The 27,009-nt window shown below is 27.9% G+C and overlaps 3 protein-coding genes and 1 pseudogene across 10 annotated transcripts in view; 1 reads left to right on the plus strand and 3 right to left on the minus strand.

Annotated features, from left to right (window-relative positions):
* The window catches only part of LOC145189440 (ralA-binding protein 1-like), a 138,052-nt gene extending 124,694 nt beyond the window's left edge, over positions 1 to 13,358 (minus strand). For 2 of the 3 annotated variants that reach the window (XM_090086714.1, XM_090086713.1), the window contains exon 1: positions 13,319 to 13,356. The gene's annotated coding sequence lies outside the window, so the exon portion shown is untranslated. Of the gene's footprint in view, positions 1 to 13,318 lie in introns of all 3 variants that reach the window. The other variant, XM_090086715.1, reaches the window with a different exon arrangement.
* Positions 1 to 24,344, plus strand: LOC145189102 (kynureninase-like). Of its 6 annotated transcripts, none has more exons than XR_016452304.1 (15): positions 1 to 272; positions 466 to 586; positions 1,224 to 1,368; positions 1,829 to 1,900; positions 2,164 to 2,238; positions 13,844 to 13,925; positions 14,636 to 14,700; positions 15,181 to 15,279; positions 19,133 to 19,209; positions 19,372 to 19,404; positions 22,329 to 22,381; positions 22,597 to 22,685; positions 22,781 to 22,992; positions 23,606 to 23,790; positions 23,992 to 24,344. XR_016452304.1 is itself a non-coding variant. In XM_090086718.1 (14 exons), the coding sequence occupies exons 1-14, from the start codon at positions 104 to 106 to the stop codon at positions 24,109 to 24,111; spliced, it is 1,407 nt and encodes a 468-aa protein (XP_089942844.1). In that variant the 5' UTR covers positions 1 to 103; the 3' UTR covers positions 24,112 to 24,344. The 6 variants fall into 6 exon arrangements, 1 of the variants encoding a protein (XP_089942844.1); XR_016452302.1 differs by having other exon boundaries at positions 22,938 to 22,992; XR_016452303.1 differs by having other exon boundaries at positions 22,938 to 22,992; positions 23,640 to 23,790.
* On the minus strand, positions 5,082 to 7,021 carry LOC149888865 (uncharacterized; annotated as a pseudogene).
* The window catches only part of LOC145189100 (polyunsaturated fatty acid 5-lipoxygenase-like), a 6,368-nt gene continuing 3,472 nt past the window's right edge, over positions 24,114 to 27,009 (minus strand). Inside the window, exons 9-15 of the mRNA XM_090086711.1 lie at positions 26,762 to 26,854; positions 26,183 to 26,243; positions 25,998 to 26,103; positions 25,825 to 25,907; positions 25,503 to 25,676; positions 25,133 to 25,296; positions 24,114 to 24,794 (exon numbers count right to left, since the gene is read on the minus strand). Of these exons, the coding sequence (XP_089942837.1) occupies positions 24,671 to 24,794; positions 25,133 to 25,296; positions 25,503 to 25,676; positions 25,825 to 25,907; positions 25,998 to 26,103; positions 26,183 to 26,243; positions 26,762 to 26,854 (805 nt within the window). The 3' untranslated portion in view covers positions 24,114 to 24,670. The remainder of the gene's footprint in view (positions 24,795 to 25,132; positions 25,297 to 25,502; positions 25,677 to 25,824; positions 25,908 to 25,997; positions 26,104 to 26,182; positions 26,244 to 26,761; positions 26,855 to 27,009) is intronic.

Consider the following 27,009-nt stretch of genomic DNA (forward strand, 5'->3'; position numbering starts at 1 on the left):
TTAAAGGTCCGTATCTGAACTTGCACGATATAAAAAATGATTACAATTACGGCAGTAAAAATACTATTATTTTAAGATTTTTAATATAACAGCTTCCCAGAGAATGTCCCTGAATTATCATCTATTGCCTTTTGAACATCTTCGAAAATTATCACTAGAAAGCGGTCTACTGATTGAAACACGCCAGTTTGCAGAGTATCTTCAAAATATTGACGAATTGAAATATATAAGGCGTGAATTCCATTATCCTAAAAATAAAACATTGCACGAAGGTAAATTTTAAGTATAAGTTTTTAAGATTGTGTTTTGGAGTCTTTAAAATCTTAATTGAAAGAAAATGTTTCTTTTAACTCTTTCTTAATGTTCAGTGGATCATCAGCCAATTACAAAGTCTAATATGTTTTAAAAGAATACCAAACTTCCTAAAAAGATATTAATTAAACAGACTAAAATTTTCAATCTTAGTTGACTTAAACCTTGTTAATGGAGAAGATGAATGCATATACTTCTGTGGAAATTCTCTAGGATTATGTCCAAAAAGTTTAAAAGGAATTGTAGATGAAGAAATTACAAAGTGGCAAGAATGGTAATATATCTTTTAGTTGTATTTTATATAAGAAAATATTTTCTATATTTATTTTTTTTTTATGTTGAAATTCATTTACCAATCTAAATTTACTCTAGGTCTCATTGAACTCTTAGCACATCTTATTCTTGCACATCACTCAGAAAATATAGTAGACTATTCTCCCTTCTCAATAAATACTTTAATCTTAATTCTATTGATGTTATGTTCTACATTTATCTTTAAAATCTTATATCTGTACCACAATTTTAAACTTTGTCAAAATTGGAGTCATCAAATCTTTTCCTTCTATCTCAATAGCTTTTGGCTAATTATGAACATTTGGATAGTTGTTCCTCTTTTTTGCTTGAATCCTATATCTAAAGATTATGGTTTTTAGTTACATATCAAAGTATGTACTTCTTTTTGCTATATATTGCTATATTAGGAAATATTACATAAAACTTTAGATTTATCTAATCATAACTGTATCTATAAATTGACTAATGATTATTGAATATTGCTTTAATTATAATGATAATATCCAAACTTAAAAAAAATCAATCATATAATTCAGGTAATTGGAGATTACTATATCCAATATCCAATTACCTGAATTATATGATTGATTTTTTTCTGTTAAAATATTTCAATTTAGTGGTGTTCAAGGTCATCATTATGGGAAGAGACCTTGGGAACATATAGATGCCTTTGTTATTGACCAAACAGCAGAGTTGGTTGGTGCAAAACCTATAGAAGTCATTTCAATGGAGACTTTAACTACAAACTTACACTTGCTTATGGTAAATATGTGGTATAAATACATCATAATTGACAAAAATATTTTGTGAGAATTTTTCCAAACTTGTAAAGTATTCAAATTATGATAAAGAATAAAAGATTTTTTAAAATTTTTTGGTTGGTATGAGATTGAAGCAATAGGTAGCTAACAATTTTTAAAAAAATAGTTTGGGAACATTAAGTTTCTTACTTTTCTTTTTAAAATGTTTGAAATTTTTTCTTTCCAAAAGTACTGTCATTATTGAGTTTAGTTATATAATTCTTAAATAGTTTGTGAAAATTGACAGGTTTCTCTATGAAATAAAAATCATTTATTCCTTATATTTAAACATTTATAATTTTAAACGTTTTATACTTCAGAGTATCTTTTACTCCTACTTTTAAATTTTAATTACCAAATAGCCTAAAATTTGATTTTTTAAAAATAGCATTATTTACAGTTTAAACTTCATCTTTTTCTAGGTTCCATTTTACAGACCAACATTGTCAAGACATAAAATTTTGTATGAAGAAGGCTGTTTTCCATCAGATCGTGTATGTTATATAGCATTTATATTTCAAAGCAATGACTAGTTTTTAGCTTTTCCAATTAAGTTTAATTTTCCTATTAAATGATATCTTTTCAACACTCTATAGCAGTAATTTCATGACATTACTTTATTTTAAACCATGCATTAAAATTATTTTTTCAAAAACATTTAAAAACATTTTTTTCAAAGTACAGTTGTATTTCTTTTTTAATTCATTTTTCCTCCTTAAAAATGTACTTTTTTGAAATGATAAGAATTATAATTTAGGTTTTAATTGAGTCTCAAATTCGTTCACATGGGTTCGAGCCAAAAACATCAATGGTACAAGCATCACCTAGGGAGGTAAATGAATTTTTGATGCTAGTTATTAAATATTAATTTTAAGTTAATTGATAAAACACTGAATAATATACATTCATTTTTTAATGATTTTCTTAGATTTTTACCAAATGTTCTTCATATTAATTAAATTCATAATGCAAATCACAAAAAATATAAATTATAATGGTTAGTTAAAATTTGATTTTTTTTGAAAAGGACCCTGTGCAAAAGTTTAGAAACAACTGAAGTTTGATAAAAATTTATATAGTTAAGATTTCAATAAGACAGATTTGGGTGGCATATCTATTTGCCTTCAAAACAACACCACAGTGACAAGGCATCAAATCAACTAAATTTATGATATCCTAAAGAATGTTATATCAACATTTCTCTATCAAAGCCAATAAATGGTCTTTGTTAGTTGGTTTTCTACCAACTAACTGTCAGTCAGTGTACGCCCAAAGATGCTCAGTATGATTGAGATCTGGGCTCACTGAGGGCTATTCAAGAACTTTGATTTTTTGTGATTTAAAAAAATCCTTAACAGTTTCAGAGATTCTAGATTCATCCTATATTAGGGTTAAAGTTAGGATTCTGAAATCACTCCATCCTTATTATATATATATATATATATATATATATATATATATATATATATATATATATATATATATATATATATATATATATATATATATATATATATATATATATATATATATATATAAGGTTGCTCAAGCACTATACAAATTGAGTGAATATTAGTTATAAATGTTTATACTCATTTTTATTATTTGTGCTTTAAATGAAATAGTATGAAATTTTTATTTTTATACTGTCTAATTTGATTTAAAAAAGTATTTTTTAACCTTCTAAAAACATTAATGTAACAGGTACAAGTTTTATAGTACATTTTGTTGATACAATTCAGACTTACTGAAGGATTTGTATTTCAGTTAACAAATTGTAGGTAAAATTTTAATTGTCTATTTTTTTAATTGTTATGTTAAACAGTCAAATGAGTTACACTTTAATTCTATTTTATTATTTTTTAGAAAATGGCAAACAATATAAATTTTAAAATGAAAAAACATACTTGAAGTGAGTCCATTATGTGGTTGATTGGTCCTACTTTAGATATAAAATTAGGAAACTAAACTTCCTTTAATAAAACAAACTTTATCAAGATTTTTTCATCATCACTGGCAAAATAAAGATACAATACATAGAAGTGCTATTTATGTAGCAAAAGAAGTAATGGTTTTTTGGTCAAAAACAAGAACTCCAACCAAAATGGAACAGCATGTAGTAACTAAAATTGAAAAATGTGTAAACAAATATCAGAAGTTAAAAAAGAATAAAAAAGTAAAACTCAGAAACAAAAGGAATGGGTCATTCCATGCCAAATGGACCAAAATTTTAGGATTTCAACATGGACCCCCTCAGATTTTGATGAAACTTAGTGGGTTTCACATAGTTTTTAAAATTTCAGCATAAAATCTTTTGTGGTTCATAAGGTACAGTTGTTTGAAATTTCTGATTTTTCCAAAAATAAAAACTTCAGTAGCAAAAACATGTTTTCTTCATACTTTGAAGCTCTATATTTTAAAAACAAAATTTCAGAAAACCTTCTAGTTTTTTTTATTGTTTACAACTCTTGACTTACTTTAATAAAACTTTGACATTGAATTCTCAAATATCACATTTTTTCCATAATGGCTACCTAAAAAAGCTAAAAACTTGTTTGCAAATATAAAAAGTTGATTTTTGACGAGTCAATATACAAAATCTGCAATTTAAGAAGTGAAAAGGCATATTTCTTTAGTTTCTACATATGGTAGGCTTCCAAATTTTTTAAAATTTACTGATAAGATAGAAATCAGTAAAAAATTATAGACTTCTAAAAATGGCTGCAGTTAAATTTTAGGAAAATGTGCCTCCACTTCAAACCACCTGTAACCAAGGACCAACACTGGTTTTAATAATTTTTTTTTCTTCTAATTTAATAGACTTTATTTCAGTGATTTCAGAAAAAAAAGTAGTGGGTACTCATGGGGAAGTCACAAAATCAGAACAATGAAAATTGCCCAAAATGCATTAAAAACAATAAAAAATAAAGTTATTGTTGTACTTTAGTTTGTGTTGTATATTCTAATATAAAATATGTATGAATTTAAAAGTATTTCACAATAAGTACAAGAAATAAGTTTTTAATTAAGCTTGAATTAAACTCAGTTTTTAAATAGCCCTAGCTCTTATCTGCCCTTTCCCCCCACCCCCACCCCCCTATCCCAAGCATTTACTTTTTAACATGCACATTTTTGCCTAGAACTTAGAAAAAATTTGTAATTGGACACTTTTCATTACACAGTGTGTCTGGTTTTATCTCTGATGTATGATGTGCCATAATACCCAAACACACCACTAACTGATGTATGATGTGCCATAATACCCAAACACACCACGAACCAAACACACCACCAAAAACTGTGAAATTTAGTTTTAAATGTCAGACAATAAAAAGACTTCATATAAAACTTATAAGTAGCCTATTAGGTTAAAATGAAAAAAAAAGACTTTCTAGTCTAATTTACCCAATATTTATTACCATGACCATAAATTTTATAATATTTTTCCAATACACTCCTTATTCCACCCTCCACATTAATTTGACTTATTTGATTATCATGTTCAAATTTAGATTACAACTTATACCAAGTTAATATAATAACTTATATAAGTTAGTTGATTTGTCAACACAATGCACAAGTTGATTATGTAATAAAAAAATATTATCTAATAAACAATCAATCACCAGTACATAATAAACATTGAATCTTTCAAATAAATGTTTGCTTAAAAACTATGTTTAAAACAAATAAATCTAATTTATAATAATTTTGCTAAATTGTTATTTAATTATGTTACTTATGCTATTGTACAAATGTAGTATTTCAGTTTTTTCTTGAGTTGATAGTTCATAGCATCTACCAGTTGTTGATTGAACTTTTAAAGATAAAATTTTGCATAAAACATGCATTGTTGGTACCCAGCAAATATCTTCTTTATGTGGCCAAGTAAAAGTGTTTAACAAAATAGACTGCTTCATGAACTTGATAAGAACATCTTAATTTTCTTCAGATATTTCCACAATATTGCCTAAAAACCATTTTGCATCATAAACACATGCTATATTAACTCCTGGTGAAAGAGAAGCAAGTGGAACCATATGATGCATTTTAGAAACATTTACATTAGTATACATATTATCAAATGACACCCTTCTCACCTGTAAAGTAGTTAATGATTGTGGTATAAAACAATGGTGGTTTCTTGTTCCTGGAATTGTTGAACAAGTAGCGTAACGTTCTTCTAATTTAAACTTTATGCAATGTAATACAATTGCATCATTTGAAATGCATTGAAAATATATTCCTTTAATATTTTTTCTACACCAATCATACATTTTTTCAGGTGAATTGATAGGATCTGTTAGTGATTGTAAACTGGCCCTAGCTACAAGTCTTTTGACAGAGCCCCCAACGCCATCACAAGCACTCTTTCCATGTGATGTGGCAAAAAAATGCCATTCTGCAGATACTTTATGATCTTGTTCATGGTGACATAAGTTTGATATGGTTTTATGATTTTTATATTGTGAACCTGCACCATCACTAAAATAAATGCATTGGTTAAAGTAAGGCATCAACTCTTTTAAATGTTTTATTACTTCATAAATGAAATAATGAACTGAGTTTGTATTGTGTTGCAAATGATCTGAAATAATACAAACACTTTTACATTTTATCATATTTTCTTCCATATAGTAAATAACAAAAGGATGCAATGTTGCTTGACTGTTGTTCCAATAGAAACCTTGTACTGCATCTTGAATTAAAAAACTGTAATTTTCAGCAAAGTCTAGTAATACTAAAATATGATTACTTGGTAATGTTATTTTTAGATGCTACAAATATGCTTCTTGTTTTTTGGCTATATAATGATGATCTCTTAATTGGTCTATTTGTTGACAAGCGTTTTCAATAAAATCATCCACTGGAAGAGTTAGTGTAACTATATCATGTTTTTTATTGGCTTTTTGCCGCTGATTAAAGGTGATTTCTTCCAAGCTGTGTTTATCAAATAAAGCATTAAGATACTCTTTAAGTGTGTTGGTATCTGGGCAGTTATTGCAACTGTGCAGCATGCAATCTCGTTTTGTTAAGTCACATGCAACAAATGTCAAGAGGTCTTTATAGTCTAAAATATCTGGTATTTTTAATGCTAAAAGTTTTGCATTTTGGTGGTACTCACAAACACATACTGAATGGAGACCTGAAGTACCTCCAATAGGAATACACCACTTAGGTCTAAGTTCACAAAACTTAGAAAACCCAATCTTGACGTCAACGGAAATTTTAATGAACTCTAAATAAAGTTTTTTTATATTAACTAATAGAAGTCTTTTTTGAAAATGTTGTCTTTTACCATTAACTTGGATTGAGACATACTGTTTCATACCTGGACACATTTGAGAGTATTCATCTGATTGGTAAAATTCACAAACTTGATTTTTTACTTTATTGCTAGTAGATCTTCCTTCTTTATTAGATGGTTCTGCCATTATGCCACACATTTGTTTCAAATTCCTTGCAGCTTTTATCATTCTAAGGGAAGCAGAAAAATAGTTTTGTGCATAGTTAATGCTCCAACTCTCAGGAACCAAAGTCAGTAATTTAAGTTTTTCTGATTTCGAAGAAACATCAAACTTTGCTTTAATAAATTCCATTAATGAATCCAAGTCTTGTTTACTTTTGCAACACAGCTCTTTTGTTTTTGGTTCATCTGTAATTAAATCTGGAGAAACTCCCAAAACAGTTGCTATTTTCTTTTGGGTTGCAGTATGGATTTTGTTCATTTTTCTTTTTGCATTGCTGACCCTGTCTTTATGAGCAACTAGTTTTAAAGGTGAACAACCAAGGATGTTAATGCTTTAATTAAAGTTTTCTTTTAAAATGTTAGTCTCATTAAAATCATTATCTTTATGTTGACATGAATTGCTTCCATAATTTTTTTTGTTATTTCTTAAATACAGCATTTTTCGTCATTCTGTACAAAGTTTATGACCAAGTATTAAATCAAGCTCCTTCGCAACATCCAAACTGATTACTCTGATAGATTCTAAAAGGTAACACAATGATAAAACATTAAAGAACCCATTAGCTTTTAAAAAATTAAATAGATAATAATTTATATATGTCAAATTTTTTTTTAAATATTTTTTCATTTGACTTTGTGTTTGTTGAATGGATCACAACAAAAGCTTCCATCATACAAAGTCTCAAATCTATCCAAGTAGACCTTTTCATGGTGATTACAAATAGTTTGAATATGATTTACTTTACTCCGTAAGTGTACAAGTTCTTGATCTTTTTTTGTTAATTCCTCAAAACCTTTAATTTTTTTGATTTTGGTAAATTTTACTTCATGACAATTATAATTTAATCTTTTCCAATGGAACATTGAGTTAGATCTAGTGATGCACTTGCCATTTATTTTTTATTACTACCTAAAAAGATTTATTTAAAAACAAGTTTTGAAACTAAGGTTTCCATAAGTTTCGGCACAACGAATATATAGGAATTGATAAAATTTGTAAATTTTCAAAATATAGAGCTTCAAAATATGAAGAAAACATGTTTTTGCTACTGAAGTTTTTATTTTTGGAAAAATCAGAAATTTTAAACAACTATACCTTATGAACCACAAAAGATTTTATGCTGAAATTTTCAGGAATTGCTTTTCATTGATATTAACAAACCCACTAAGTTTTGTCAAAATCTGAGGAGGTCCAAAAACAATATGGAAATGTTGTTGATATCCATTTGAAGTCAATTGAAGATTTTGTAACATCAAAGTCATTGGTTATTTTTAAATGATTAGGGGTTGATTTTACATGATTGCATACAAAAAAGGCCTCAATCAGAATTAAAGGATTACGAGTCACTTATGATTGTGCTGAACGTGGTGTTGCATTTATAAGCCAATAAATTGAAATATTGACTAAAAATGAAGAACAGAGACACTACTTACTGAATGTTGTTCAGCAACACAGAGAAAAATTCAAATCAGCTAAGAAATGATTGCTTGTTCAAATGAATACAGATTAAGGACTATTCAAAGTTCACTGTTCAAAGATTACAGAACTGATTCCAAGTACATTCTGCAATGCATTTACTTCTTACTAGATCATATTATTAACAGTTGTATTGTATATTATGTTAACATTTAGTTAAAACTCTTAACAAAACTTACAAAGTAAAATATCCCAAGTTAATGTTGTATTTAAAAGTGAAATTAAAAATCAATTATAAGTACTTAAAAAGCTGCAAACTTCAAAAGTCTTGAGCAACCAAATCTAAATATTGCTCAAAATGGCTGAAAATTTGCATATTATTACAGTGTTTGTATAATAATTTTCTCCCCCTATCACTAGAGTTACCCTAATATATATATTAGGGTAACCCCAATATATATTGTGGGGTTCTCATCGAGAAAATTGATCAGTCTTTGTCGATTTTATGTTAGCTAAAATTTGAGCATAATAGGAACATTTTAATCTGTGCTGGGTGCCTAAAGTTCCAAAAAACATTTTTTTGGGTTGAGTAGCATTAATTTCTTATGATACATATCTCAAAGGAAAGGCAATATTATTGTAACTAATTTATATTCCACATGCATTTATTGCTACTTCTAGTCAAACCGAGCTATAATAGGCTCATCGTGATTACATTATGATGATATAGCATGATTATACCATGCTGTTAACTGAACATAACAGGCTAATCATGATTATATAATTTAGATTTAAGGAGAACTTTGTTTTACTTCTTTTCCTTTGTTATTTTAACATTTAGTTTCCAAAACCAATAATCGTTGTAATTTAAATTTTTAATTTTTTTCAGATTAAAACAAAATAGTAAAATAATGGCTTCCACCTCCCCCATAAGAAGTAGAGCTAAAGATAAAATTTTCATTCAAAGCTCACAGGTCCAGCTCACCAGATAACAAGTTGGAAATTTCCCTCCAATTGTCAAGTTTTGGCCACTTTGTTCTACTATTTGCATACTTTGAAGTTAAATCTAAGATATTCAGCAAGATTTACCATACAAGATATACTTCTTTTTTTTGGTTGGATTTCTTCTAAACATGTGAAAGATCTGTTGATTATTTTTCTCAAAATAACAAATGGTGCTGTTTTATTTGTATTTATAGCAAGCATGACACTAAATTTCTGTTTTTTTATAATCAGCTGCTTTAAATGCTTAAAGCATTATATTACTAAATTAGAGAAACTTCATGCAGAGTGGAGAAATTTGTAAAAGGACAAGAATAAGTACTATTGAGCTCATTAGTATTAGTATTAGTAAATGCTGTAACTGGTGTGAGTCAGTGAGTGTGGTATCAACACACTATGACAGTTGATTTGCTTAATTGCTGATCATCCAGCAATCAAGACCTGCTTTAAAACTGTTAACTGATTGTGCTTTAAGCAAGCTATTCCATAAATTGACCAATCTATTAAATAAAAAGTTTTCACGATATGCTTGCTTAGTGATTTCTTTGACATTTAAAGCTGTGACCTCTTGTTTAAGTTTTTTGAATACTAATTTTTTTTATTGTTTCCAAATCGTTAAAACCGTTGAAGAATTTACAAAGTTGAACCGTATCTCTTTGTTGTCTTCTTTTTGTCAAGGTAGTCAAGTCAAGAGCTTTTAGACAATACTCATAGTTGATTTTTTTAAGTGATGGTATTAATCGAGTTACACGATGTTGAACTCTCTCTAATAATTCAATTTCTCCCTTTCGAATAGGTGACCAAACTTGTACTGCAAACTGTAACAGTGGTCGCACAAAAGAAACATAAAGAATTCTCAGCAGTCTAATATCTAAGCAAATGAAGCATTTTTTAATCTGACCCAACATTTGGTTGGTTTTACCTGCACATTTTATTACATGATTTTTCCATTTCAGGTTGCTTGAGAAGATTACTCCAAGATCAATTTCAGATTCTGTTATGTTTAACTTTTGTTCATTGATATAAAAGTGTGATTTTTTGTTATTTCAACCAAAATGCATGACCATACATTTTGAAATGTTAAATTTCACAAGCCAGTCTTGAGTCCACTTAAAAGCTGAATGGACAACTCATTGCAAAGAAAGAGTTGATGCACTGGAAAGCATTTCATTCATAATTTTGGTGTCGTCAGCATAAAGCTTTGTTAGATTTTTTAAAATATCAGGCAAATCGTTTATAAATAGTACAAATAAGAGTGGTCCAATTACTGACCCTTGTGGCACACCACTGGTAATTTCTGCCCAAGAGGGTACATTTTCGCCTATCACAAATCTTTGTTTTCTTTCTTTTAAGAATGCTTCAATCCATTGTATTGTCAGACCAGATATTCCATAAGCTGTAAGTTTAAGCAACAATCTTTTATGTGGTACTGTGTCAAATGCCCTGGCAAAATCCAAAAAAATAACATCAACAGGTTTACCATTCTCTAAGGCGGTTGAAATAAATCAAGTGTTTCAAGTAGATTCGTTAAGCATGATTTACTTTTAACAAAACCGTGCTGTTGCTTGCTTATTAGTTTGAACTTATGTAGAAAAGTTTCAAGTTTACATCTTATTATACCTTCCATTATTTTACATGCAATTGAGGTGAGTGATACCGGTTGGTAGTTTCCCGTTAAGGTTTTTCACCTTTTTTGTACAAAGGAACAATATTTGCTGATCTAAATTACACAGGCAGTTTGCTGGTTTTAAACGATTCTTTAAAAATATACGTAAGTGGAATGGCAAAGGCTGATGCACAATTCTTTAAATAGCTGAATGTAAATTATCAACACCACTTGATTTGTTATCTTTTAAGTTTTTTAATCTTAGATAGACATCTTCATATGTAAAATCTTCAATTGTCATAATGAATGTTTCAGTAGTTCTTAAATCAAAAGAAGGCAGTGGACCATCATCTTCTTTCACAAATGCAGCTTGAAAATTTTTGTTTAAGATATCAGCAATATCTTTTGAATTTTGAGTGGTTTAACCATTTGCTCCCTTTAATGCTTTTATAGTATCTTTGACTGCTAGTTGATTGTTGATGTAGCTGTAGAGAAGCTTTGGATTCTTGGTGGCTCTTTTTACCAGATTAAGCTCAAAGTTTTGTCTCACTTTCTTAATCTCATCTGCGACATTTTTGCAAATCAATTTGTATTTAGATTTCAAAACAGGGTCATTCCATTTACATGAGCAGTTTTTATATCTTAAATTTTGTTTGCTTCTGATAAGAAACTTTAATTTAGCATTAACCCATGCTGGTCTAATTTTTAAAGAGTTTAATGTCTTTTTAATTGGAGTGAAATGGTTACATGCCACCTCAGTATAAAAAATCAGTTCATCAAATATATATTGTACATTTTTGTTACTGAAGCATTGTATCGTTCAAAATTGGAATTAGCAAACATAAATCTTTGCTTAATTTTATTGTCACGGATTGCTTTATCAGACAAGATGGAACTGAAACATATTATTAGATGGCCCCTTGTTATGTTTCCCAGAACAAATTTTGAATCTACTTTGTTAACACTTGCTGATTGAGTTGTAAAGATTAAATCTAAGGTATTCCCAAGTTGTTCATCTGACAGCTGGAAAATTGGTATGTTAATATGCTGATAAAGAAAATTATCATTTAAAATATCTGTAAATTTATATTCTATTCCATTCTCATTTGAAATTGCATCAACACAGCCATTTGACCAGTTGATTGATGGGAAATTGAAGTCGCCCATGATAAGTAAGTATTTGAACTTATTTTTGTCTATATATTTGCGTGCTAGGCCATAAACCACATCAAACTCTGCCATATCCAAAAAATCATTTGGCCTGTAGATACATCCTAGTAAATACTTGTCATTATCAAAATAAACAACTGCCCATATTTGCTCTAGTTTACAGGGATTTAGAACGGCATCATTTAGTTCATAGGAGTCTAATGAGTAGTCTATATATAAACAAATACTTCCGCCTTTTCGTCCTTCTGATCTGTCTTTTCTATACAGATGGTAACCTTCAATGTTTACAACTGAATCACTTTTAAACCATGTCTCAGTCACAGAAATTACATTTGGTTTGTATTGTTCAATTACCACTTTGAACTCATTTAGCTTGTTATCAAGAGAGGTAGCATTGAAGTATAAACATGACAGACTTTTAATTTCATTGCAATCTGACACTGAATTGTGTATAAAATTATTGATCTGGTTTCTTTTTGAATTTAATGATCTTATTGCCACGGATGCCATACCAAAAGGGGTCATATTCTGGTCTTGCTTGATTCATTTTATTTCTTTCAGTTCTGAGGTTAAAGTCTTGGAGTCTCTGAGTCTCAGTCAAATCTGGACTAATATAAATATCTTTATGTGCGACATTACTTCTCAATTTTTTAGCTGATGCTAATATTGTGTTGGGAAGAATATCCTCAGCTAATTCAACAAGAATTGGACCTGGTTTATTAGTTTTAGATCTCAGCCGTCTAACAAATTTTGGTTTTACATTCTCTTGATTTATGATCTTATAAATTTCATTTACTTTTGACTCGTCTTCTTTTGATTTCATTTCTATGCTTTCTTTATTTGATTCAGCTACTCCATTAATGATGACATTTTTTGCTCTTCTTTTTCTTTCATCTAACTTATTAATAGTTACATTTGTTACCATCAGCTGCTCTGTAGACTTCTTTTTTTGTTTACCCTGTTTGACAATAAGCGACCAGTCACTGATAGACTTGCTCGACTCAGCTACTTTACTTATTTCTGTCTTCAGATTTTTAATGTTTTCATCATTTTCAGTTTTAGTTAATTCTAGTTTTATCACACATTCAAAGAGTTCCAAAAAAGTGTTAGAAAGCTGGCTTCACCAATTATGAATATCTTTAGTTATTTGAGAGTGCGAACCAGCACCCAATTTTGGCCAATTGTCCTGTTTAAGAAAATCTAAATTCATTCCTTAACTGATATTGTCTACTATCTTGATTGGAGGGCTTAATACACAGTGACTAAAATGTAGTATGTGTTTTTTTCTGTATTTACTTATTTAAGATATAAAGTGATGAAGTTATATACAAATGTTATATATATATATATATATGTTTCTGTATATATATATAATTTTTGAGAAGTGATGAAATTGATCTTTAGTAAGAGTATTGAAGTATTTCTTTGAAGTATTTTATTGAAGCGTTTTATTGTTTGTTGAATTATTTCATTACTTTCTGAATAAATGAAATCATTTAAAAAAAAAAAAAAAAAAAAAAAAAAAAAGAAAATTTCCAAAATAGATTATAGTGCTTAACTAAGTTAATAGCTGTTCCAATTAAATGCCTGACTAAAATAATGTATATTTGTGTTTTATATTACAACAAACTTTGATTCAAGTTTACTATTTTATTAAACAATAAGTAAAACTTTTTATTCTTCATTTAATTGAAATTTCTTACAAAAAAGCACTATTGTTACAGAGGTTTAAAAGAAATCAGAAGGAACTTTGAATCATTTGACTTGTTTAGGGTGAACACGTGTTACGAACAGAGGATATACTTCAATTGATTCATGAACAAGGTGATACCATTGCACTAATTTTGTTTTCAGGTACGAAAACTTTGTTTATTATCATTTTTCTTTTTTTTGATTTTTATATTATATATAAATTTTTATCATAACTGAGTTTGAGTTTTATAAAAAAATCAAATTTGAGGGAAACACAAAAAATCTTGTTAGCTAAAATATTAAAAAGTGTTTAAACTAAAATATGGTTTGAGTTCTTACTCATATGTTTGTTACTATTTTTTTAAAAAGTTGTAAATAGTTTTGTTAGCTAGAGATGTTTTCTTTCTAGATTTATTCCGAACTGTAAATCAAACCAAAAAAAAAAAATTTTAAATTCAAAGTGTAATATTCTCAAAGAAGAAAATTATTGTGCAAAATAAGTGCTAAGAATTACACTCATTTTTTAAAAGAAGAAAAAAGAAAAAAGTATAGCATTATACTTTAAAAAATAACAAGTTAACATAGTAAAAATGCTAAACAAATCTTTAAAGATATACTCAAATTAATAACAATTATGCCTTTACTTTGTTAAAACTTCTTAGGTTCTCAACTTTGGTAATTTTTTGAAGCTAAACTACACTTATGATTTTTTTTTTTAAGCATAAATGATTGATTACAAATGATAGTTCAATTAGTCATTTTTAGTATTAGTTCCAATTATCATGCTTAACAATAATTCCACTTGTTATGTTTTGTTTAAATTTAAAAATTATATTTTTAGTTATTATTACTATTCTATTTGTTATTTTTAGGAGTGCAGTATAAAACAGGGCAATTTTTTGATATCCAAGCAATAACAGAGGCTGGACATCGCAAGGTAAAATTTTGCGTTGCTTCTGTCTCAGTTTCCCAGTTTGTAAAAAATCATTAAAAACTTTCCTTAAATAATTAGAATACTGTTTTAATCTGTTTTATTCTGAGTATAAATTATTTCTATAATTTAACTATAAATTTATAACTCTATAAGAGAATTCCTTACAATTTCAACTGTATTACTTGAAAAGATTCTTATAGGAGTTTGTCAGAACATTTAAATTAGATTTCTTACTTGAAATCTAATTTAAATGCACTGACAAATTCCTATAAGATTACTTGAGAGTATCCATCAAATAAGCAATTAATTTTAAAATTTTTTAAAATTGTTTATTCAATGTAACATTTTAAAACATAAAGTGCGGCAAACAGCAATGTTGAATTTAAAAATTCAAAAAACCTTTAAAAAAGGGTCTTTTTGTTGTGTGTGTGTTTTTTATTGATATTTTTTTTGAGATTTTTAACAGTTATTGAACACTTATAGGGGTGTAAAGTTGGCTTTGATTTAGCACATGCTGTTGGAAATGTAGAACTAAAGCTTCACACTTGGAATGTTGATTTTGCTGCTTGGTGTACATACAAGGTAGAAAGTAATATTTAGTTGTCTTTGTAATCATCACAATCATCACCATCATTTGAAGCAATCTTTAATGTCCAAATAATAAAGAGAAGTTGGATGGTCTTATTGTTTAACATATATAATTTTGATGCTAACATATTCAGGAATTGTTATCCATTTCTGCCATGCACATCATAAATGCTCCTACAGTGGATAGTCCGGTTGCATGCAAGTTTTCATCAGAGGGGTAAATTTCTGTGTGAGTTTTGAGTGTGAGATATTTGGTTGTAGTTTAAATGAAAAGAAATTGTTTGAGTATGAAAACCATATTTTCTAATGGGATATATTTATATTTATGTAAATGTAGATACAGATATAAATATAGTCATAGATATAAATATAAATATAGATATAAATATAAATATAAATATAAATATAAATATAAATATAGATATAAATATAAATATAGATATAAATATAGATATAGATATAGACATGGACATAGACATAGACATAGACTAAACATAGATATATAGATATAGATATAGATTTGCCTTTTTTGTGACCTCATGTTCTTGGGTCATAGATTGATGAATATTTGTTCAAAACTCATGAAAAAGACATTAATTTGACTTCTTTGTTGAAAAAGTTTACACACAAGCCAAAAATTTGATTTGACTATATACACATGTGGATAATGAATTAAACAGTTTTATGATTGAAATTTTTCAATTCTAATTTTTTTAAATGAAGAGTACTTATATAGTTTTTAAGGAATTAACAGTTTATTGTTACAACATAACACACTAAAATACAAATGAGTGTAACATTACAACCTTAAATATCATTTCTACAAAAACAAAAAGCTACTGCATAAATCAAAATAGAATGTGAAGCATTAACTCCAATTAAAGCATAGTATACAGTTCTTATGTTTTGTTAGACAAAACAAATCTAAGCTAAAGGTACTCTTTATTTTTACAGACATCGAAAAGTTATAGAAGATCCTTGATTGCCGGTTCTGTGCACTTATTTTTTCTGGATATTTCCAGTTTCAATGGTTCCTGACCAAAACATTTTCAAATAGTTTTCACAGAGCTTTCTCTTGGACCTGCAAATTGCTACACAGTTTCTGATAATCATCTGCATTGTACATTTGTAGTGTCTGCTACAATCATCTGTATACTCTTTCATAAATTGAATTTATAGAGAATGGAAGAGCAAATACCATTATTAAAAGCATACTGTTATGCTTTTGAGAACATATTTTCCTTGTTTTACACATTTATTATTGGTCTTCAGCATTTGATCCAGCTTTGCTTATACAATTTGAATTAATGAATTCGGAATATTTAATTTCTTTTGTGATAAGCTTTTTACTTCTTTCTCAATTTTTTTATGCATTTGTGTCTACCTTTGATGGTTTCCCCCAGGAACAGATAGCAACCAACAACTTGGACCTTGAGTGGTATCCTTTTGTTATTTTCCAATAATTTTTCTTCAATTGGAACAGTTCTCCTTTTCCTATGTGACTCATGAAATTGTATGAGATTCTTCGTCTTAAACATCTTATTTCTTTCAGTAGTGGAAACACTTTTCTTACATGATATTCCGAATGAAAAAAATACTTAGATAAATTTCTGATAAAATGCTAATGATTTTTATTAGCATTGATCAGACAGCTTATATACTATAAATCTTGCTAATTTTCATAAACTTCTAGAAGACTCCATAAAGTGCTAGAAAGTTGCAGAGATTTCTAAAAACATCCAGTGCATTTCAGAAAATTGCTTAAAGTTCTAGGAGGCTCAAGAAAATTCTAGAAGGATGCAGAAAGCAATAATTATACTGCTTGCAATTATTTTTTATATACCATTTTAGAAATGTAGTGTTGTGTGTGACTTTTTAAAAAGCTAAAGCAGAGTAAAATCCCTTTTCATTATCTTTGAGAAAAAGTTCATCAATATATGATACAGGAAATTAATCATTTCACAAAAAGTTAAAAAGTCATAACCCTAATATAGATATATATAAAGATTTTTGCCATATATCTTTCTTGTTTTTGGGCATTAATTTTTAGACATTTCTGTCATCCCATAAAAGGTCTATATGGGAAAGATCAGGTGATTGGGGTTATTGAATCATTCTTTCAACTATTTTATTATTTTCTAATTCACAAAGTTCATGCAAAGTTTTGAGGAGTTACTTTGGGTCATTATCTTCTTGAAAAATGTTTCTCCAATCATCCAACTTTCTGAAGGAATGGGATGATTTTTTTAAAATGCTTAAGTACACTTCTTTCATCATTTCTAATTAACTGTTTTGCAGTCTCATAGCATTTGTTGCAATTAGTTAATTTTTTCAGAGCATGACTTCAATTCAGTGGGTAAAATCCAGTTGCTTTAAAACCTGGTATAGGACTAGCATGGTCATGTTTTGAAAATCACTACAACTGAACTTTTGGCTATTTTTTGTTGTTGTGTGTTTTGCTGCTTCCACTTTAAAAAAGTTTTTTTCCACTTCATTTTCAATTGTCTAAAGAAACAACCCTCTAATGATTGTATAAAATGTGTTTTTAGTTGGCAAGTATGCAAAACAAATATCATAGACTTTACATAGCAATTATATCTGTATTTAGATGTGAAGACAGATTGTATCCTATAAGTAGGGTCCATTAAGCTTTAGAAACATGTAATGTCAAACCAACCAGACTTTAATTGGTTGTATCTTTGTATAAGTCCATCGGAGCTTTCAGTTAAGTTATCAAAATACTTGTTAATTTCATTATAAGTCCATTCATGCAATCTTTTACAAACACTGTAAGAAACACAAACAAAAACTGCTGATCCTGATAATCGGTGTAATGGCTCTCATTTGGTTTTGTTCTTATCTATGTACAAGAACTTATGAGAGTGAGAATAAATAACTTGATAATTTATTAACTTAATAAATAGCTAAACAACTCTACAGTCTATCATCTTTTTGAGAGGCATTTTTAACCCTTGATTTTCCTTTAAATGTCTTTACAGAAAATTTCATTGGGAAAACCATTAAAAAAAACTCAGTGTTTTAACATCAATTGAAACTCCATGAGGTTTTTTTCATTATTTTCCAATGGATAAGCCATAATCCTTGGGTTTCCATGGGAGCAAATTCCAATTATGATCCCATGTGTTTTTTTATTCACAGTTTACTCATGGAATCTTTTCTCAAATTCTTAAATCTTTGCTCAGATTCTTAAAAATAAGAATCTGAGCAAAAACCCAAAGTTATGTTTTTGCAGCATTTTTTCTCTTGCGTTTTTCAATTTGCATTTTTACCAATTCTGCTATATACTTTTTAAAATAAAACATATTTTACCATTTATAAAGTAAAAAAACCATTTTTTAAAATGTCTAAATCTAAAAACCAACATACTCATACTTATTTATTGTAGGCTAAATACTTATAAATCAAAATATAAAAAATATTATCAAGAAAGCTACAATAAAAGTAACATAATGTTTCTGTGAATAAATACGTGTGTAGTCAGCTTATTTAATGCTTTCTGAAAATAATGTTTAAGAATATGAACTTTTGTAAGTTAAAATTTACTATGAACTACTTGCATGTAAAGTTGTAAAAATGTATTTCTTCATAGAAAGTACATAAGATGCTAATTATGTCAAAAAATAGCACAATTTGTTATTATTATTATTATTATTATTCTATTGTTGTTGTTTATTCTATAAAAATAGTTTTATTGTTTATTCCTTGTTTTCACATTTTTTTAGAGCTTAAACGTTTTAAATGCTTGCGATATTTTTTTTCTATGAAGAACCTTTAACTATGTTTTTGTCAGAGGTTTATTTTTCTATTGTGTTTTCTTGAACTTCAGTATATGAATGCTGGTCCTGGGGGCCTTGGTGGTCTCTTTGTTCATGAAAGATATGCTTATGACAAAGATTTGAAAAGGTTTCCTTTTGTTGTATTTATCGAATGTTTAATGACTGATTGACTGTCTTTTGTAATAACAATAAAGAAAAGATGTCTTTAGTTTGCAGTTTTCATGTATATTTTCAATAGCCTATTATTATTTTATATAATATTTTATTATTGTATCTTATTATTCTTTAGTATCAGCTGGTTTTGCAAACCAAGGAAATAGCTGTAAATATCTGATATTGTTAGCTTCATTTATAATGTAATCTTTTTTAAATTGCAATCTTCATTTGCTCAGCTAACAATTATTTTTATTAATTGAAAAACAATAGATTTTAAATTTATTATTGTGACATGAAGTTTTACCGCAATGAATAAAGTTTTGAAACACATTATTTAAAAAGTTTAACAACTATATGAAGGGTGCCCTTTTGATCCTTGTCAAAAAAATCTATTATGTAATGGCCTGTTATCAAGGTATCTATAAAATGTGAAAGGCAAAATTGAACTACCTAATTCATTTCACTTTTGGAGGGTTTATTGTATAATATGTCACATGACAAAATTGAACCATATTGTATTAGTTTCACTAGGATTAAAAAAAATGTGAATGTTGTCAGACTTTTCTTTTGCCATATTCTGCTTTTTATGATTGAGAATATACATATTACAATATGATTGAAAAAGATTGTTTCTGTTGATTTTGGTGTTTTTTTAATTTTTTTCAGTTTCAATGGCATTCATTGCGCTCTTTTAATTTTCCTGTTTTAAAAATGTCATTTAAAAAATGTCAGATAAAAGTATCACCTAACCCCTCTATACAATCTCTCAAATATTTATGCAAATTTAACAAACATCTTCAGTTCTTCCTAATCAACTGAATAAAGATGCCTACCACCTACATACTCAAGGCTTTTGTCCCAAATTTTAGATCAACTTTGTACACAAAGTGTTTTTAAATTTAACACATTTAAAATTTATCAAAAAAAATTTTCTTTTGTATCTCTCATTAAATAGTTTTAGCAGACCATGTTTTCAATAGTCCAATTTAAAGAAAATTTGTTTTTAAATGAAGATCAAAAAGAAAGATTAACATGGTTATGATGGATTGTTCTCTTACCAACCAATATTAGTAGTAACAGTTGATGTAAAATGAATGAAAGTATTGACTTTAACATGTCATTATAAAAGTTCATTCAAAATGGTTTCAATTATAATCTATTATTATTAAAATCAATTATAAAATACATACAACAAACTTTTTTTTTAAACAGTGAATTTTTTTAAAAAAAAAAAAAGGTTTCTTCTGTAATCTTTTAAAAACAGAACTAAGCCTTTCATGCTGTCATTTATACTGTTAATAAAACCTCCCATAAATCTCTTTCGTTAGTACTTCATCTTTTGCAATTTTCCATAAACTTTTATTGGTTTTGAATTTAGAAATTGTGATGGCTAATCTTGTTGTTTTATATCATTATGTTGGAGCTGTCTGTTTATTTTAGAAGCCATATGCTTTGGACTGTTATTTTGATGAAATTTCCAAAGCAACATCATGTTATCCTCAGCATATCGAAGTTTTCATTTCTTCAATTATGTTGATATTAATATCAGCTGTCATAATGCCTGTTATAAAATGAATAGGACCAATACCAGATGATGAGAAATATCCCACACCATCATGAGGCTTCTGTTATTAAATTCTACTGTTTTTTTAATGTAATGTGGGTCAAATTATTTGCTTGGTGGTCTGCGTGCATACTGTTTACAATCTGATCAAAGTATATTGAAATAGAATTTTTCTGTCCAAAAATAAATTCTCTTTTTCTTATCTAACAGTGCAGAATGTTTACAGGGAAACTCTACTGGCTTTAACATTTTGCTGAACTAATGTGTTCTATGTATTATATGCTACACCAGGGGTGGGGAACCTTTCTGAGCTTGGGGGCTGCATGACCATTAAAAAATGTTGTTTGGGGGCCGCACTAATAAATATGCAAATTTGGAGCATAGTACTCGTACTAATGTTATATTTCTTAAAGCATCTTGTATCACAATATTTCTTAATGTATCATGTATCACAAAAAGTTATCAATGACTTCATAGTGTCTCTTTGCAGTAGCATTCTTCAAAGTAGCAATTGTGAGGTCACACAACAAGCAAAGCATTTTATCCTTGGTTAGAATCATGAAGTAATCTTCCTCCCATTTTTCATTAAAAGACTGATTTTCCTCTTGCACCATTCTTGTGTTTTTTAGGGAGAACTGACATTTTGACACTAGTTGAAAAATTAGACATAAATAGAAAACCATGATATACATTATAATACAAAAACTTATAGTCAATTGATTTCTACTGTCACAAAAAAAAATCTGTACAGTGTTTTTATTTATTCATTTTGTTTTGTTTTGTTGTTATTTCTGTCAATCAATTACTATTGTACCAGCTTTGCCAAGTTAAACAATTTTTTCTCTTTTTAATTTTATAAGAGTTTTTTTGTTTTTTTTTTTTGCCAACTTTAAAAAAAGTGTTTTTAATCATAAGCAATCAACTGGATATATCTAGAACACTAATCAAAATCAGTGCTGAAAAATGTACAAAAATGTATATATTTTTTATTATATATACTGTTTAAAATAAGACTGCAGCACATGTTTGAGATCAATAACAAATTTAAATTTTATTCAACAAAAGTTTAAATTTTAAAAAGTTGGAAGGTTACTATTTCTGTATTTTTTACTATTTCTGTATGAAACACCAGTTTTATTTCAAAAGCTTCAAGAGCTTGCTATCAAACCTAATTCTAAGTTCATATTTCTGTTTTTTTTCTAATATAAAAATAGTAAATGCAATTTCTAAATGTAAAATTCTTTATACTAACATTTGTTTGTAATTATTATCATTTACAATAATGAAAATTGTGTAATAGTTTCTGATATATTATTATAAAGATATTTCACAGTTTCCAGTATTATAAAAATTATCAAAATTAGTAAAATTGAATTTTTATTAGAGGAGGTGTGCTGTAAAAATAAGAAAAAAGGATTGTTTTGTCATTTTTATAGAAATAACATTAGTTTGCTAAGTTTCAAATGATAGATCTGTTTTTTGTGCTATCAAGGTTTACACAATATAGTTCTCTTTATGTTTTGTAGATATTCTGGTTGGTGGGGTGTAGAATTCAAGGAGCGTTTTCAAATGGATAACAGTAAAATTATTTAGTTTAGTTTTGAATTTAGAATAGTTTGAATTTTTTACTGTGCATTAAAAAAATAATAATATTAGAATAAAAGAGGGGCAGGTTAACAAGAGCCTAGTTAATAAAATATATCTTGTTTTAAACAATAATTTATGATTATACATTAGGTGAGAGTTTTGAGTGTAAAATGCTGTCCTAATAAGTAAAACTATTTTCTTTTTCAGATAATTTACCCTTGATACCTGGAGCGCGAGGCTTTGTACTCTCAAACCCATGTGTTTGGGCAGTTGTCTCACTTCTTTCTTCTTTAGAGGTAAAATGTTTTTTGGAGATTAAAAAGAGTTAATTATTTGTTTTAACACTAAACATTTTAATTTCTTTATTAAAAAATAAGAACTGATTATTTAGTAACACGTGTATGAAGTGGGAAGTGCCAAAAAAGAATGCTCTTTCAGCTGATCTCAGATTCTGACTAGGTATAATTACCTCAGTGTTGAGAATTAAGCCACCCACTCATACACACCTGCTGTCACACGTTTTAGGTAATTTGTTCTTTATGTTAAAGATATTTCAGAAAGTTGGAATGGAAAAGATTATTAAAAAACAGAGGCTATTGACAGGTATTTGACTATTATTTATCTTTCACTTACCTGTAGGCTCATTATACATGTAGGCTCATAATATTTAGATGTTGCAATTAAATGTCTGCTTGTATATTCATATGCTTAGATCTTACAAAAAATTGATAGAAAAAACCTTTCGTTCATTTTTTTTTTTTTTTTTTTGTTTTTTCAAATTGAGATGTGACTTTGAAGTTCACTAACTCTTTGTTGGTGTTTTGACTTGGGAAATTTACGTTTTACACATTTTTATCTGTAATATTTATCTGGCAGAATGAAATTTATAATTTGATATTAACAAAATTTTAAATACATTTTGATAGTATTCTTTTAAAAAAATTGACTTTTTTTTCATTTGTTTATTCAGTTGAATATTTTCTTCAAAATAGAGCTGTTAACAAAGTTACGTAGTTATGTATAAATTAATGTTATTATCAAATGATGCAAAAAAAGAAACGTCAGCTGTCAATTCATGACTATCAAGTCTCTTAATGCAGTTTTGGTTACACATCCTTATTTTTCATGAGTTTTATTAAAATATAAGTTGTTTTTTTTAACATTTAGTTTAGAGAATGATTCAAAATTATTTTTATGCAACATTTTAATATTTTAGGCTATTTGGAGTACTTAATTAAGTGCAATTTTAGCCCAGGCTTTAGCAACAGTTACAATCACCTGGGAGTATTTATTACAGTTATTACACCAGAAGACGTGAAGTCACGAGGATGCCAACTTTCGTTAATATTCTCAAGTAATGGTGTAGAAATTTTCACAGAAATTAAAAAAAGAGGTGTTGTGGTATGTAGTTCTCTTCATTTGCTATTTTTCTAAATTACTGTTGTTTTTTTTGTTTTGTTTTTTTTTTTTTGATTTTTTTTTTGCATACTTAAGTTTATGGTTTATTTTTTAATAATAAACGTTCTCTATTTATGCTATTAACACAATAAATATACAGATTTATAAAAATAAGCCACAATATTTTTATGCTTTTTTTCTTAGTGTGACTTTCGTCAGCCAAATGTTATGCGTGTTGCGCCCACCCCTCTTTATAACAGTTTTGTTGACGTACATAAATTCATTGATATTCTGACACAAGTGGTTTTACAATTGAAAAAGTGAAATGAGCAGTTGTCTTTTTTTTTTTTTTAATTTTACATATTCGTGATATATTTACATAGTCGTGTTATTCTAAATGTCTTTTTTGAATTTAGTAATATTATTTGTATTGTATTTAGTGAATATTTTACTTGGCGAATGGTGCTTTTCTAGCTGTTTGAAGTTTTTTAAAAAATCTATGACAATTTACGTAGTTGTATTGAAGTAATTTATCATTGGTGATGTCAATCATCTAATTTTTATTCTCGTTAATATTTTCAACTTGTAATCAGAAAAACTTTTCTGTCCGTTGAAAATGCTCCGGCTCAACATTCCCCTTTGGCTATGAAAGCCAATAAAAAGTGAAGTTTTTTTTCAATTAATAAACTTCTTGTCTACCTATTTCACTTTTTTAGCATTTTGTTACTAATTTACTGCGCAAGGTAACTTAAACACATGTCTCTCTGAAGTGTGAACTATAATGGCAAAATGCGCTATATCTAAATCTTTGTCTTTTGACAAAAGAAAGTTCATAAAGTCCACAAAGGTTTCTTGAGATTTTCTTCTAATCACGCACAAGATATCAGTTCTTCAGTGCCATCATACTACCGCGCTTACTAGCTGGATTTAGGTAATCGTAATAAATTCTTCGTTTTCTGTTGCGAACTGTTATTACGGCTGCAGCTTCGCGAAGCGCTCCCATAAATCTGTAAGAAAAAAAAAACCTTACTTTATGCGATTGTTTTCTGTTAAAAAATGTTAATTAAAACTAAAACGTTGAATAAAATATTTGCAAATCTGGTAGAATTTTTAAACATTAAAAACCTATTTTAATTTTTTAATATTTGCTTTAAATTCTTTCTAACTTCAGGTTAGTCTATTCGCTGTTTATCGCGTGAAATTGTTTTTGTTTTGTTTTTTTTGTTCTGTTTTTTGTTTTAGTAAATAAAAAGGTTTTCTCTTCGTGATTTTATATTTCTTAATTATATCAGTTCCAAAAATTTTTTAAATTATTAATTTTAATGCGCGCAGATTGTTGATTTACCTTTCTCGGGCTGGTTTTGATATTGGGTCATAAAGATATTGAGCTTTCGAATCAGCCAAACCGCTAGTGTCTCGCTCACTTAATAATTTTGTTATAACGATTATTTCCATGGTGACATGTTTTGGTGGTAGTGCTTGCATTATGTCGGATTCTGTTAAAGTATCCTAAGAGGAGAAATATTTTCTTAATTTTTTTTTTTTTTTTGTGAAAATATATTTAAAAAATACATACTGAATATATTTTTAAAAACAAACTGCACTTTAGTCTTTAAAAACAAAATTGCTCTTTTCGAATCTTCTCGGTGTAATAAATACCTCATTAGCATTTACTTGTTCTACACCCTGCCACGTTGTTTTAAAATTGCACTTACTTTGTTAGTCGGTGGTTTTCCACGAAGCATCAGGGGGTAGTTAGGAACAAAAGCACACTCGTCATACAGTGGTAGGTTGACAGATGCATGTTCGACGGTTGATTTGTATATGACAGAAGTCAAAAATTTTACTAAGTCTGATCTGCTTTCAAACTTTCCGTTACCTGGTACACACTAGAGTAAAAACCAAATTTTCCAATATTAATCATACAAAATACGCACAAATAAATATACCCCAATTAAATGTTTTTCTTAATTAACAAACTTATAACAAAATGAATCACTAACAGTTTCAATAACAAATTAAAGCATGAGTATTTACTTTTAAATCGCAAGAATCTTTCCCAACAAGTTCTGCTGCCAGCCCTTGAATTTCTGGGTCGTCTTTCAGAACGCTGTCCGTTTCTATAAAAGACCCCATAACTTAAAATCTAGAGAAGAGTAAAACTGACGGCTGAATAAATATTGAAAAAAAAAATGAAGAAAAGGTCGTACCGTAATAACCGGCAACTATTTGTGAAACAAACCCGTTGATGCAATCGTACAATAGTAAACCGTCATCTCTATACGGATATTCTGTAATTGTTTCAGCATCTAATATCTAAATTTTAAAAAATTTAAAACTTTGTTTTTGATATAAATATTGAAATTTGTTAAAAATAGTGTTGTAAAAAACATACCTCGTTTTTTTCCATTTCAATTTTTAAACACGTTTGGTCTTCTAAACTATATTGCTCCCAACTAAAAAAAAAAAAAAAACCGTAACAACTTTTTTCTAAAAAAAAAAACAAAGAACATATCATACATGTCAAGAGATTTTTCTATTTACTTAAACTTTAACTTATGTTATTAAATATACCTAATTTTCGCACATATATAGTTATATTCATGTATATATTTATAATAGGCATGCATATATTTGTGATAAACATGTATGTAATTATTTATTATATACATTTATTATATACATTATATATATTTAAAATACAAAATATATACTTAAAGCATAAAATCTATACTTGAAATATAAATTTATACTTATAATATATGTTATTAGAGGTAATCAAATAGCTAAACATTTAATGGTTCTTATGCATAAAAAATGCTTAATGATTAAATTAAATACTTAAATGGTTTTCATGCATAAAAAATTAATAGGAGCTTGGTAAGAGCTGATTATGCTGAAGCCAGTGAGTTTTTTCAAGAAACTCTTATGTAAATAACTCAACACTGATAATAATGTATTTGTCAGTACTTACTATTTGTTTATAAGTTGAAAGGTTGCTTCGGCCGTCAATGAAGTATTTGTGTCCACCCATCCACCGGGACTTAACAATGGGAACATCTCAAAGCTAAATTTAAATTATTTAATGGCTTTTTATAATAAAAAATGCCAACTAAAGTTTTATAGGATGTTAATTTACAGAAGCACAAATTTAATCCTAACCTCGCAAAAAAGGTCTCGATTCCTCATGAAAATGTTTAGTGTTTTAGCATTGAAATGGAG

The sequence above is a fragment of the Hydra viridissima genome, unplaced genomic scaffold (assembly GCF_058129835.1).
Source record: "Hydra viridissima isolate aposymbiotic clone 2 unplaced genomic scaffold, HvirCarnegie_v1 scaffold_5, whole genome shotgun sequence".
Classification (NCBI taxonomy): domain Eukaryota; kingdom Metazoa; phylum Cnidaria; class Hydrozoa; order Anthoathecata; family Hydridae; genus Hydra; species Hydra viridissima.